Source organism: Balaenoptera musculus, chromosome 9 (assembly GCF_009873245.2).
Source record: "Balaenoptera musculus isolate JJ_BM4_2016_0621 chromosome 9, mBalMus1.pri.v3, whole genome shotgun sequence".
In the NCBI taxonomy this organism is placed as follows: domain Eukaryota; kingdom Metazoa; phylum Chordata; class Mammalia; order Artiodactyla; family Balaenopteridae; genus Balaenoptera; species Balaenoptera musculus.
This window is the reverse complement of record NC_045793.1, coordinates 13326367-13340861: the sequence shown is the minus strand read 5'-3', so window position 1 is coordinate 13340861 and position 14495 is coordinate 13326367. Positions and strand designations below refer to the sequence as shown.

At 42.8% G+C, this 14495-nt stretch overlaps 1 protein-coding gene across 4 annotated transcripts in view; it reads left to right on the top strand.

Moving 5' to 3' along the window:
* AGK (acylglycerol kinase) overlaps positions 1–14167 on the top strand; it is an 86641-nt gene extending 72474 nt beyond the window's left edge. For 2 of the 4 annotated variants that reach the window (XM_036863735.1, XM_036863736.1), the window contains exons 12-16: positions 1986–2133; positions 2589–2683; positions 8790–8860; positions 10899–10983; positions 12757–14167. In XM_036863735.1, coding sequence (XP_036719630.1) covers positions 1986–2133; positions 2589–2683; positions 8790–8860; positions 10899–10983; positions 12757–12894 — 537 coding nt within the window. In that variant the 3' untranslated portion in view covers positions 12895–14167. Of the gene's footprint in view, positions 1–1985; positions 2134–2588; positions 2684–8789; positions 8867–10898; positions 10984–12756 lie in introns of those variants that run through there. The other 2 variants (XM_036863737.1, XM_036863738.1) reach the window with 2 other exon arrangements.
* The last annotated feature ends 328 nt before the right edge of the window (positions 14168–14495 follow it).

Below are 14495 nucleotides of genomic sequence, written 5' to 3'. Positions count from 1 at the left end.
GAAGCAGAAGTGAAAAAGAATGGGAGGAGAAGAGAGAAAGGACACAAAAAGCATGACTGACTCAGCTAGTTCCACGAGCAAGTGGAAGGGAGTGGGATCCAAAGTCCTGGACTAGCCTTGGACGGGGGAGGGACGCCTTTTTCCTTGAGACAGGAGAAAAATAAAGAAGAGGTCCAGATGAAAACATATTTATAAAGAGGTAAGGTGGTTCTCACTGATGTCTTGATATTCTCACTGAAGCGCAGGAAGCAAGTGATCTTTTGAAAGTGAGGTGGTGGTGGTGATGGTGGTGTTGGTGATAATGGTGATGGTGGTGATGGTGGTGGTGATGGTGGTGGTGATGGTGGTGATGGTGACGGTGGTGATGGTAGTGATGGTGGTGATGGTGATGATGGTGACAGTGGTGATAGTGGTGGTGGTGGTGGTGATGGTGGTGATAGTCGTGGTGGTATGGGGAGTTTTGAAGAAAGATGAAAATAGGTGGGTTTAGAAGGATTATCAAGTGGCATGGACAACCTTAGACCAAGAATTTGTTGACATGGATATGCTCGTTTGGGTGATTGTTTTCCCTATGTCAGTACTCAGCAGGAGTGTTTTATTTCCCCCTCTAATAATATTGAGCCACGATGTAGAAGTACAGACACCTAGTGACAGATTGATCAAGAATAGGGGCTTTTCAGGGCAAACATTATGGAAGAAAGGAGACACGAGGGCCAAAAGCAATGGGAAAGAGAGTGATATAAAGTAACCCACTGTTCATCTGGTTGGCCTGAGGACAAATGGCGTGGTCAGGGGCTGGGATTCTCAGTGCGACTGAGAGCTTGGTGTGGTTAGGGTCTCCACGGGCCCCCAAATCACACCCCTCTCTTCCTCCTCTGACTAACCAAATGCAGGAACAAAGCAGGTGGAAATCAGCATACCAGCTTTATAAATGTCAGCAGGAGTGAAGGGCACAGCTTGGATACGTGGTCACAATCTGATTTCCTAATACTCCAAATTGAATTTATCCACTTAAAACATCTCCTTCGGGGCAGAGACTGCTAAGTAAGCTCACTGCGTGAGGAAGCAGTGGATGCGTGAGTCCGCAGGACGGCCACTTCCAGAGTGAGAAGAGAAGGGGTTGGGTCTTTCTGGACTTGGGAAGGAGTAAGAGATGGAGTGAGAGAAGTTGGAATTGTTACTCTTTTGTAATTCACCCCATGGAAACTTGAGAACAAGGGAGTAGTTCACCCTAAGAGCCATTGGGCACAAAAGAATCAACCAGAAGAATATGAGAAGTGATTAGATGGTAGGATATCAGGGCTTTAGATTTCTAAGATGGAGTAGTTCCGGGTACCGATAAGGACCGGGACGTGGCCATGGAAATCGGTGGCTGTGGTGGGTTAGAGGTGACGTCAAGGGCTGAGAGGCTAGGGTGTTGTTTTCATCATCCCTTGGGACACTGATGGGACCCAGGATGGCACTGGACTCAGGGTGCCAGGAAGAAGACAAATCTGGAGTTGAGAATGATGGCCTTTGAAGCAGGAATGAGAGGCCTTGGGCTGGATTTCGAGGCTGGACTAAAGCAGTCTGGTCTCTGAGTGGAATATGGTAACAGAAGTGAAGAAGGTATGTGATACAACTGGATTTCATGTTTGTGTCACCATCTCTAAGTCACAGTATCGGATGACTCTATGCTTGTTCACACTGAGGTTTTCTTGCACAAGTATAAGCAGTGGCTGGTTGCTGGTCCACTTTGATCTCCTCTCTGCTCCGTGTTAGGAGAGCAGTGGAGGCCGCAGTCACTGGGTTCCTGTAGGCCTTCAATAGGAAAAGAAAGCATGAGGATTCCACACTGCAAATTAGAGAGAATTTCATCCCGTGAGAGGAGATTACTAGTTAGCTTTCAAGCAGATATGGGTGGAATACTGTCCTTTGTAGAGAGAAACCCCAAGAGTTTGGAATCGTGTTGCATGATAAAGGTTTTTGTCTCTTCACATTGAAAGGAGTGGCCTCAGACTCATCAAGCCTCTCTCTCATACACGGGACCTACAGAGCGACCTCCCAGCGGAGCAGAAGAGACCCCTCCGCGGCCCTCTTTGTACAGGAGGATATTACGAAGGCTCGCATCCTACTGGGTCCAGCCGCAGGACGGTGAGCAGCGAGGGCACTGACGACTGGAAAGCCCGGGTCAGCTCAGGCCTGCCTGCAGCAGACCCCGCCTCGGCGCTCGGCTCTCCTTTCCAGCGTCACTGAACTCAGCCCTCTGTGTGCACAGTGCAGGCCCCAAACAGCAGCAGCAGGGTCCCATGCATGGGAGCAGCCTGTGTCAGCTGTGACTCCCAGCGACTTCCCCTTTCTGGCACCAGCCTTTATGTTATCGTGGCTGCTTTGATAGGGATGTCTCAGGCATAGAGATTCCATTTTGAGCCTGGCCCTTTAACCTGTGTATCAAAAGTATGAGATAAAGAAAACTAAGCGGGGCGGGGGGCGGGCGGGCGGCGGTCAGCAGATGGGCTTGGGAGGCCATCTGAGCCACTGGTAGCCGGCTGTGGTGGTGCTGAGATGTTCGCGGGAGACATTGACCTGTATCGAACGCATTCACACAGCCCCCCAAGAGGTGAGCCCAGAGGTCTGGAAAGAAGTGCAGCTGTCCACCCTTGAACTGTCCATCACGACCCGGAACAGTCAGCTTGACCTGGCAGTAAGTGTGCGTTTGTTTGTTTTTTTAAGTAGAAAAGCATTTGGGAGAAAGTGACAAAGGCTACATGCTCTTCCACTAACTTGGTGTTTTTATTTTTACCCTGTGGGGATAGAGAGGGAAGGATCAGGAGGAACAGGAGGCTGTGGGGTGCCTTTGAGGAATAATAGCAATGAGAAGAAACAGCGAGTGAAGTGCCTAAAAGCTTAAGGGGCTCTGATCAAGTGTCTGTCACCAAGCCTTCTGCCTGAGAGAACTGAGGGCAAAAGGCCTTTAGAAATGGAGTTAGCCTAATCCCATTTGTCACAGGAATAAAAATTTGTGGAACTTTTACTTGAGTAAATATCCATTATTTTTGTGACTATATTAAATATGTAGGTTTAGGTCTCCAGGAGAGAAAACTATATATACATCTACATTTATATAGATGTATATATGTATACACACAAACATCTCTATTTTACATATTGAGTCCAATCTATTGAAATGCACTGACCAGTATGGTAGCCACTAGTCACATGTAGCTGCTTAAATTTAAATTAATACAAATAAAATTTAAAACTTATTACTTCTGCCACATGTCAAGTGCTCAATAGCCATATGTGGCTAGTAGCTACCATATTGAAAAGCGCAAATATAAAATATTTCCATAGTGCAAAAAGCTGTCCTGGATAGTGCTGATATAGATAAAAGGCTAAACATTTTTTGAAATAAAGCAGAGGTTAGCAAACTGATCTGCCACCTGTTTTACTACAGCCTGCAAGCTGAGAATTGATTTTACGTTTTTAAATGGTTGGAATAAAGTCAAAAGAATTATATTTTGTGATAGGTAAAAGTATACGAAATTCAAGTTTCAACATCCACAAGTAAAGTTTGATTGGAACTTAGCCATATTCATCCATATCCACGTTGTCTGTGGCCACTCTTATATGGCAGTGGCAGAGCTGAGTTGTTGTGACAGAGACTGAATGGCCCAAAAGCCTAAAACATTTACTCTCTGGCCATTCACAGTAAGGGTTTACTGACCCCTGGTCTAAAGAAAACTTTAATAGTTTATGTTAATGAGCATGCCAGTAGGAAAGTTATCCTTAACCGTGGACTAATCCTATGTTCAGCTTTTATGTGAATCAAAGTAGTACGTTCACAACTAACCTGGTCAGTCTGAAAACTGGCACATGGAATTGAACATATGAATGTAGTAAGATGAATGAGGGGGACAAGTGTAGTGAGAAGCTTGATTCCAATATTAATATTCAGAGTATTGGATTGCTTTTTAATTATAAAGGTAATGCATGTCCATTGTATAACATTTGGATCACATAGCTCTTTTCACCTTCTAAATTGATTCTGGTTGGATTAAAAGGTTAAATGTAAGAAAATAAAACTATTAAAAACACTAGAGTGAAATCTTAAGTGATTATCAATATAAACTTGGGAGGACAAGGCCTTTCCAAGCCTGGCATCTAACCAAAAATCATATTGATGCATTTGTCTACTTCTAATAAAAAAGAAACTATAAACAAAAATTTTAATGACACTCATTTTTAGATTTCCTTTATAATTTATCAATCTTTAAAAAAAATTTTTTTAATGACAAATTGGGAAAAATATTAGGATGTGATATACCAGGAGTTAATAGCTTTCCTTTATGCTTAACTGTTAGGATAATCAATAAGAAATAGGCAAAGGACTAATATAAACAACAGGCAGGGGGCATAATTAGAAATTCACAAAGGAAATAAACATGAAAAAAATCGCTTATATTTACTACATGATAAGCACTGTCCTAAGAATTTTACACAGTGTCAGCTCATGTAATCCTCATAACTACACTATCAGGTAGATATAACTTCTCTCTGAATTTCACAGGTAAAGAAACAGAAAAAGTGTTCAGTATCAAAGAAATACAAATTAAAATAGTAAATATTGAATTGCCATAGATTAAATAGCATGCTGGTGTTCAGTGTTGGTGTGGATAGGGAAATGGGCTGTCAGGTGTTCTTGAGGGAAAGAGAAATCGGAACACTTTTTCTCCAAGGCATTTTGGCAGTATATATTAAGCATGTGAAATGTAAGCATACCCTTGGCCCTATTAAGCATATTTCTAGAAATTTATCCTTCAGAAATAATCAGATGATACATAATGTAGAGAGTCTGAAAATGTTGGCGAAAGTGAATGTATTAAGGTTAAAAAAAATACTCTGTTAAAAAGAGGAATTTTAAAAAAAGATAAGATTTCTAATTATACATTTCCTTTATACTCAATCTCTGATGATATGTACTTCCAGTGTTTTGTTCATGTTCTTTAACCTTGTTCTTTGCTCTGATGACTGAATACCAATGAATGGATTGAGTTCAGTGAGTATGTATGTGATTGTGGCTCGAGATTAGCCTCATTCAGAGTGCCGAGAGCTTTTTATCTTTGTGCCAATTGTAAAAGTATATGATCCTGTGCTGCTTATCGCTAGCAGCAGCACATTCATTGTTTTTTTCTATCCTCTTTGTAAAAATAAAAGCAAATGCAATAAAATATTCAAAGACAATGAAGCTGCCATGTAATAGCTCAAAATGTTCATTTATCATTAAAAAAAAGTCCATTCAGAGTCTGAAAGAGGCCTGAGGGGTGTGGAATGCTTGAAAATTAGGATCTCTTGTAGAGCTATGTTCACTGTATTTATAATAGCAAAATATGTGAAACAAACTAATCAGGCCACTGATGAGAAATACATTTTGGTACATGTATTTAAAATGTTCTCTCTATATTTATTGACATGAAAGGATGTTCATCATATATTGTTAAATGAAAAACCAGGTTAACATGATTTGCAGCAAATGATTCCATATTTATTTAAAAAAGAAGTACTCTCACCTATAATTGAGTTTTGTGAATGATGGAGGTAAGGCTCCAATTTTATATTCTTTCCATATAGAAAGCCAGTTGTCCAAGCACCATTTATTGAAATGTCCTTCCCCCAACACCCCACTGATCTGCAGTAAACCTCTGTCATACCTCAAGTATCTATATACATGGAGATGTTTCTAGTCTATTCTTTTGCTCTATTTTTCTATATTTGTACTAATACTGTTTCTCTTAATTATTATAGTTTTATAGTAAGTCCCTCTATGTTTTTATTCTTAAAGAGTCTCTTGGCTCTTCGACCTCTATAAATCCTTTAGAATGTTTATTAAGTTCCACATAAAAATCTGTTATATTGATCAGCATTACATTGAACCAGTAGATCAATTTGAGGAGAAATGACATTTCTACAATATTGACTCTTCTATCGTATGCACATGGCGTATCTTCATTTATTTAAGTTTTTTATGTCTTTCAATGAAGTTTTATAGTTTTCTCTATAACAGTTTGTCTTGCTGGGTAGATTCCTAGTTATCTTAATTTTTGATACTGTTGTAAATAGTATCTCTTAAATTGTTATTTTTTTTAACTGATTTAGCTGATGGACATGTAACGATTTTTTATATTGATGCTGCGTCAGCAACCTAACAATTCTTATTATGTTAAGTTTATGGATTCCTTTAGATTTTCTATAGATTCAGTCATATCAACCGCAAATAGTGCAGTGGATATGATTTTTCCCTTTCAAATACTTAACCTTCTTCTAATCTTTTGTCTTATCGCATAGGCTAGGACCTCAGTACAGTGTTGAACAGAAGCAGGGATGGCAGGCGTCCCTGTCTCATTCCTGATTGAGAGAGAAAGGCTTCACTGCTTCATTCTTGAGTTTGATGGGGTTTTTTGTAGATACCCTTTATCAGATTAAGGAAGTTCCCTTCCACTCCTATCCTAGTGTGCTGAGGGTTTTTATCATGAGTGGATCTTTAATTTTATCAAGTACCTTTCCAGCCACTACTGAGATAAGGCTTTCTCACTGAATCTGTCATTGTAGTGTAACACATTGATTTTCGCAATTGCACTCTTAACAAAAGTCAAATCCTTGACTTGTATGTATATCTACTTATCCCCTTCCACGTCTAAGATACATTTCAGTCTTGGCATGTCCAAAACTGAGCTCCTGGTCTTCCCTTCCACCCCTTGAAAACTGCCTTTTCCTCAGTATTCCTCCAGCGCAGTTGATTGTAATTCCGTGCTTTTCATCGTTCAGGCCAAACATCTTGGCTCCTCTCTCTCCTCACATCAAATCTCAGAGGAAGTCCTGGCGGCTTCAGCTTCTAAATATGGCCAGCACGCCTCACAGTGTCCACTGCCGGCTGATCCAAGCCAGCGTCGTCTTCTCGCCCGATTATCACAGTATGTTCCTAAGGGCTCTCCCTGCCCTTTTCCCTTTCCTTCTCCTTTAAACACAGTAGCCAGAGAGATCCTAATTTTAAAAAGCCAAATCATATTTCTCTGCTTAGAACCTTCCAGTGGCTCCTCACTTCACTCAGCCTGACGGCCAACTTCCTTATGGGGGTGCACAAGGCCCTACTGCTCCAGCGCCTGAACCCTCTGATTTCATCTCCTCTCGTCCCCTTTTCTCACTCTGCTCCAGCCGTACTGGCCTCCTTGCTGTTCTTTGCCACGTCAGGCCTGCTCCCACCTAAGGCGCCTGCCCTGGCAGTGCCCTTTGTGTGGACCGCAGTTCCCTAGACCAGTGGTTCTCAAAGCGTGGGCCTTGGGTCAGCAACAGAAGCATCGCTTGGGACCTTGTAAGAAATGAAGATTCTTGGGGCTCACCCTAGATCTACTGAACCATAAGCTCTGACCTGTGTTTTAACAGGCCCTCCAGGTGATGTTTGCTAGAGTTTGCCCTGGATTTCCACAATGCCCTCACCTCCTTCAGGTGTCTGCTTAGAGGTTACCTTGTCAATGAGGCCTACCTGGACCCCTCTTTAAAGACGCCACCAATCGTGCTTGCTTCGGTAGCACATATACTGAAAATGCCACCAATACCACCTTTTATCTCATTTTTATAATATACTCTAATATACTCTATAATTTGCCATTTATGCTAATATACATACACAGTCCACAATTTACTATTTTTATATGGATATACTCTAACATACTTCTAATATACATGAAGTTTATTATTTTATTATGGTTGTTTTGTTTATCCCTTCCACTCTCGCTGGTAGAATGTAAGTTCTTTGTAGGCAGAAATTTTTGTTTTTTTCATTCGTTGACACAACCCTAGCACTTAGAAGAGTTCATGGTACATAGGTGACAGTAAGTCATTTAACGAAAGGTGACCCTGGAGCAGAGTTATCCCTCTATGTTTTGTAATTCCTCGTTGAGATGTGAAGTTGTGCTTTGGTAGTGCCCTTTAACCTTAGGCACAGGCTGTCAGCTCTCAGAGGCCTGGGGGTGATCCTGGGGCTACAGATTTTGAACCTGTCCAAATATAAACAAACCTCTATTTGAAGCAGACCCAGAAGCGTTGGGATTGACTTACAGAGGGCCAGGTTTGTACTGCTAGCCACCAACTGGTGGTAAATTGTGGGGAGGCGGGGGGAGGGTGGGGAGTGGCACAGGAACCAAGTCTGTTTTTATAGCCACTTCCTTGTAGCTCAATTCTTCCAGAATATTCTGTGGTTGGGAATGTAAAGTTTTAAAAACATTGCCATGGCATAAAAGGATTGCTGCTCTTCGACTCTGGTCACATACCAAGTTTGCATGTAGAGCATTTAAAAAAACACAGATACTTGGGGGCTCTCCACACCAAGAAGCTGATCCAGCCAGTGTGGTGTGATGATGATGTACAGCGAGGGTGGAGACTTGCTGGGAGAGAGGGGCTGAAAGCTTGGCCTGCCAGGGAGGGGACCCTAGAGACTATAACAGCTACGATTATTAGCGAGCGACAGAACTTGACCACCCTCCAAACCCGAGTTTTTACCTAGCTTACGTATGTAGTAAAACAACAAGCAAGCAATAGAGATGAATTTTATGGTATGTAAATACCACTTCAATAAAGGTCTTAATGTAAAAAGAAAAAAAAGGACTGAGGATATATTCAGGATAAAGTCATTGAAAGTAAAGTCCCCTCCGTAATACACAGCTCCAACCGCGACCCTCTAAGGCTAAAGGAGGGCAACAGGCTGCATTAGCCAAAATTTAGAGCGTTAATTTTAGTTTTCCTCACCTTTTTAGAGCAAAGAAGACTTTATGAACATCTGCATGGAACCCAACACGGTCAGCAAAGGAGACTTCATAAGTATAGGGTAAGTGGACTGGGGTTTGTAGGCAGTGAGGCTTTAAGTAGTTTGTATTCTCAGACTTTACCAATCTGAGTGCCCATGCACTCCAAGACAGAGATCCAACCGAGGACTTGTCTGGTTTGGGAACCACAGCATCCTTTTTTCATTTGAGTCGGCATGTGTAGCGTGCCTCTCCTGCTGTGGCCTTCCCCATTCATTTCGGGAAGATCGGAGTATGGGAGCCGTCTTTGTCTTTCGACTGAAATGACAGGATTCCGTGTAGCGTGGTATCATACCCAGAATTTTGGCTTCAGGGTCAGAACTACTGGGTACAAATCTTGATTTTGCCACTTACTGGCCTTATGACTTGGACAAATCCTTTACCTTCTCTGAATCCTTTTCCCTGTGTACAGAATGGTGTGATATAATCACCTCTATCTCAGGATTGTTTTTGAGCCTCAAAGGACTGTGTGGGAAAAGTCTTTTTCAGTGTGAAGCACTTCACAGCATCAGTTACCATTCATGTCAGCCCACTTTGCCCTCTTCCCAGGGCATTGATGAAAAGGTATTGAGAACCTTGGACATTTTCCAGGCTTTTTTTCCCTTTTCCACTACAGAATACCCTTCCGAGTCCTGCCTGATTTGTTAAGCCCTACCTCTGCCAGAATTTTATTGGTTAAGAATGCTCTCAACCCTCTGCCAGCCTTCAAAGCATCTGAGGAGCCTGTGTGTTACCATGCCAACTGGGAATCTGCTCAGCTTTTTATGAGCTCTGTCTCAGAGCTCCCTCTGGCGCCCATCTAAGGATTAGACATTTCTGCTGCAGCGGCCCGGTCTCCATGGCTACTTCATTCTCTGCACCAGCACCGGCAGTACAGTGTCTTTCATCAGTTTGTGTTATTCTTGCCTTTGGTACCAATTCTTCAGTTGCTGAATAGCTGCTTCTGCAGCCTTTGACTTACTTAACTGTAGTAAAAGGAAGAAGGGAAAAGTCTTTCTTCTCCTAGGAAGGGTCCAGAAGCCACACAGTGTCTTAATTGAAAGTCTGGCCAGTGGGACCAGCTATATTTGAATCTCCTTCATAACACTGACATCCCAAAACAGGAAGAAAACCCGGTGATAATTGCTTAAATTAGACGAAGTCATTATGTTTCTCCATTGTTGCTGTCACCATCTTCAGCAACAGCAATAACATGGTTTCCTTTTGGTCTCTACAGGGAGGGAAATCAAGTAATGTCTGTTTCCTCTGGGTATCTGATAAGAACACTGTAAAGTTGCTTTAGAAAATGGATGAAGTTTCATAGATGAAAGAATTACTCTTGTTAATTAATGATAAAGAATGGACTAATTTTCTGAGATTAGCTTTTACCCCTTTTCCACTGACCCTGACTGGCTGAAGGGTATATACACGAGGGGGAGGGGGAGAGAGAGAGAGAGAGAGAGAGAGAGTGTGTGTGTGTGTGTGTGTGTGTGTGTGTGCGTGCGTGCGCGCGCACGTGCACGTGTGTGGACAGGCTGATAGTTTTATTCTAAAGCCATGTAGTCCAAGTAAAGATGCACTATGCTAAGTAGACTTTATATCAATATGGAGAATCATTCAAGAACTACTAAGACTGGCTGTTCATATAAATATCTAGTTTAAATTAGAATCAAAAATTTTCTCCTTCAAGTAATAGGCTCACAAGAAGTACCAAATATCAAAAGTTTAGTACTTTTTTCTAAAGAATTTCATTTCATTCCAATTTTTAAATTTGAGATTTTTAAATAGCCCAAGAATTAGGTATACATGGAACTATTTAAAAATAAAAAACAATTCAGAGAAAAATCAGTCTTAACTTCAAGCACAGTTCTCTGCAATAAATAAACCTGCTCAATCTAGAACGTATCTCAACACTAAGGAAGAATCACTGGGGGAATAATTATTCACAGAACCCCGCGGTGCAAGAGATTATGAGTCCATCTATTTCATCTCATCAAAAGACAGGCAGAACTTGCTGTGTTCTTGCAGTCGAATGCAGTTGCCAGCACTGGTTTCCAAGCTTGCTTTTTCCTGTACCAACAGAAGTAAAAAGGTGAGAGACCCCAGGGTGCGCGCTGACGGCACCGAGTGTCTTCAGGCCAGCCGCTGCACTTTGCTTCTTCCTGAGGTGAGCGGGGGTGAGCTGTCCCAGAGCTTGTGGTTCTTTCCTGGTCTGTCTTCCTTTCTGTTTTCTTCCCCCTCCTTCCTATTAACAGACCCTTTTTTAGGCACCTTGTACGTGCTGAGCACTGTGCCAGGCTCTGGGTTACATTAAGGGAGACCTGAAAAGATGACAGAAGCCCCCTTCTGAGTCACGGGTTTAGAGTTGGGCTCCTGAAGACTTCCGCTGTTGTCAAGCCAAGGTTCTGTAAAGTGATCCTTAGGTCTCCTGAGCTTTTATTTTTCTGAATGTAAATTATGCAGATAGCTACTATACCCACAGAATTCTCCAGTTAGCAAATGTTAATAGTGGATTGTAGCTTTACTTTTTTATTTTTTAAATTTATTTAATTAATTTATTTATTTTTGGCTGTGTTGGGTCTTCGTTGCTGCGTGTGGGCTTTCTCTAGTTGTGGCGAGCGGGGGCTACTCTTTGTTGTGGTGCACGGGCTTCTCACTGCAGTGGCTTCTCTTGTGGAGCACGGGCTCTAGGCACGTGGGCTTAAGTAGTTGTGGCACGTGGGCTCAGTAGTTGTGCCTCGTGGGTTCTAGAGCGCAGGCTCAGTAGCTGTGGCACACGGTCATAGTTGCTCCGCGGCATGTGGGATCTTCCCGGACCACGGCTTGAACCCGTCCCCTGCATTGGCAGGCGGATTCTTAACCACTGCGCCACCAGGGAAGTCCTAGCTTCACATTTTTTAAAAAGGATCTAGAAGCAGTTTTCAGGATGGCAGTAAATTTTTCTGTACTGGGAAATGCCAAGCTTAGTAGAATAACCTGTAAGTGGAAAAAAACCTACTACAGGTGGCCTCTGAAGACTTGTGGCTATTAAACTAAGGTGTTCAAAAAGGTAGGTGTCCCCACAGTGGCTGGCACCATAGTTTCAGTGCAGCAAATGTTGAATTAAATGCATGAGTTACAGAAGGGTTTTACAGAATCTGTAATATTAATGTTGCTATACCTTAGGTGTAAAGCTAAGCGAGTCCTAAAGAACCATGAAAATCATCAAGTGGCTGTAATGGCTTTCCTCAGAGAATTGGCTGTGTTTCTTGCTTTTCGTTTGAGAAAGATTAGGGCTGAGAAGGACATACATGTATGTTCTATGAATTCCTTAAAGATGTGACAGGACCCTGTCTTACAGTAAGCATTTGAAAATGATAACCTTGTCTCACAAATCCCAAAATACTCTGGGAGGAGACAGAGGCCACTGAAACCTTTGTCATGGTGGTAGAATAGGGCTATTTCCGGAACCAGCCCCGTGTCTGACACAGGCACTGAAATACTCTTTTCAAGGAACATCAGACCAGGGGCTTCCCTGGTGGCGCAGTGGTTGAGGGTCCGCCTGCCAGTGCAGGGAACACGGGTTCGATCCCTGGTCCAGGAAGATCCCACACGCCGGAGTGGCTAAGCCCGTGCACCACAACTGCTGAGCCTGTGCTCTGGAGCCTGCGAACCACAACTGCTGAGCCCATGTGCCACAGCTGCTGGGGGCTGCGCGCCTAGAGCCTGTGCTCTGCACGCAACAGGAGAAGCCGCCGCAATGAGAAGCCCGCGCATCGCAATGAAGACCCAATGCAGCCAAAAGTGAATAAATAAAATAAATTAAAAAAAAAAAAAAAAGAACGTCAGACCAGATCCTCAGAGGAGGATCTTTGCCCTAACCACCTGCTCTGGTGCCCTAGTGGTGACGAGCTGCAGCCCGTGTGGGCGTGAGCTGTTGCGAATATTCTCTCCTCCACAGGGAGCAGGGGGCTCCTTCAGCATTGACAGCGAGGAGTACGAGGCGATGCCCGTGGAGGTGAAACTGCTCCCCGGGAAACTACGGTTCTTCTGCGACCCTCGGAAGAGGGAGCAGCTGCTGCAAAGCACGGCCCAGTGAGCGGGCTGCAGGTGGGCGCCCGAGACTGCACTTTAGGCTACCCTGGGACCAAAAGGGAACCAAGGCCTCCCCGTCCCTGCAGCGCTGTCAGAGGACCCCAAGGGCCTGTTCATGGCAAGTACCCCCGACCCTCCTCGCTAGTGCTTCCCAGCTTTGCAGCCAGCTTCCCAGCAGCGCATGCTTTCACTCTGCTGTGACAGTCCGTCCCTTCTAAATACTGCTTTTCCTCAGGCTAGTTCCAGGAAATCCCCCCCCACTCAATGGATGGAGAAGGGCTAGACCTTGTTAGCTCCCCTGAGTGGGAAGCAGGATCCTGGGCTGAGTGGCTCTTCCTCTCCTGTTGGGCTCTATGGCTGCCCTGGGAAGTCTAGGGAAGCGCCTGCCTTCTGCCGCCTTGTGCCGTTCCCCGGGCTCTTCCATGGGTGCTGCTACTTTGTGAGCTCCCAATTCTTAGCGTCTTTCAGTTCTCTCCTTAATCAAAAACATACCTGAGGTGTTTCCCTCTTCAGCCATGGCTGAAATACTGTAAAATACTAGTTTTTTCCCCTGAAGTAGTGCTTCTTAAATGTTGGTTTGCATGAGAACCACCTGGGGTGCATGTTGAAAACTGACTTACTTGGGGCCCAACCCAAATCTAGTAACTCAGTCTGGGGCTGGAGCCCAGGAATCTGCATTTTAAAAAAGGTGTCCACCTTCCCCAGGTGGTTCTACTACAAGAGGTGTCCCCCAAACTGAACAGGACACAGTCTTGTAAAGCAGTGGTCCACACACTATTCTGCTTATGAACTTCCTAAAAGTATTTTGAAAAATCATGTATCCCCTCAGTTTTAAGTTGACAGCTAAAATTTTTCATGGGAAGTTAGTTGCCAAAGTATATACTTTCTGGTGTCATGTAAATATTGATATTTTAAAATAAAACTGTTACATCACTGTCTTAAACATATTCAGTGTAATTGAAATATATAACAATTTAACACTCATCCTCCATTTACAAAAATGAGTAAGTTTTCTGTCATTGAAAATGTCGATTATCCTTGTATGTGTATCTCCAAACCACTTTCAGCAAAGAATGCTATCATAATGTAATGTTTTTATGCTTGAAATTTTCTTTCCATTGGACCTATCTTCTTGCCAACAAAAAATGTAAGTGGAAGTAACTTTTTTTTAGTTCTTCAAGTGTTAACTCACTACAGAATAAATGTTATAAATTATTAAAATACAATTGATGAATATTATAAATTTTTGATAATTAAAAATCAACATTTTATTAGAATGCTCTTTATCCTAGAGTTCATTTATCAAAAAGCAGTTTTTCTGTGTTGTTTGTTTATTCAAGTTTTTAATTAATTTTTATTTTGTATTGGAGTATAGTTGATTAACAATTGTGTGTTAGTTTCAGGTGTATAGCGAAGTGATTCAGTTATACATATACATGTATCTATTCTTTTTCAGATTCTTTTCCCATTAGTTTATTACAGAGTACTGAGCAGAGCTCCCTGTGCTATACAAGCAGGTCCTTGTTGGTTATCTATTTTAAATATAGCAGTGTGTACACGTCAATCCCAAACTCCCAATCTTTCCCCTTGCCTTTCCCCCTAGTA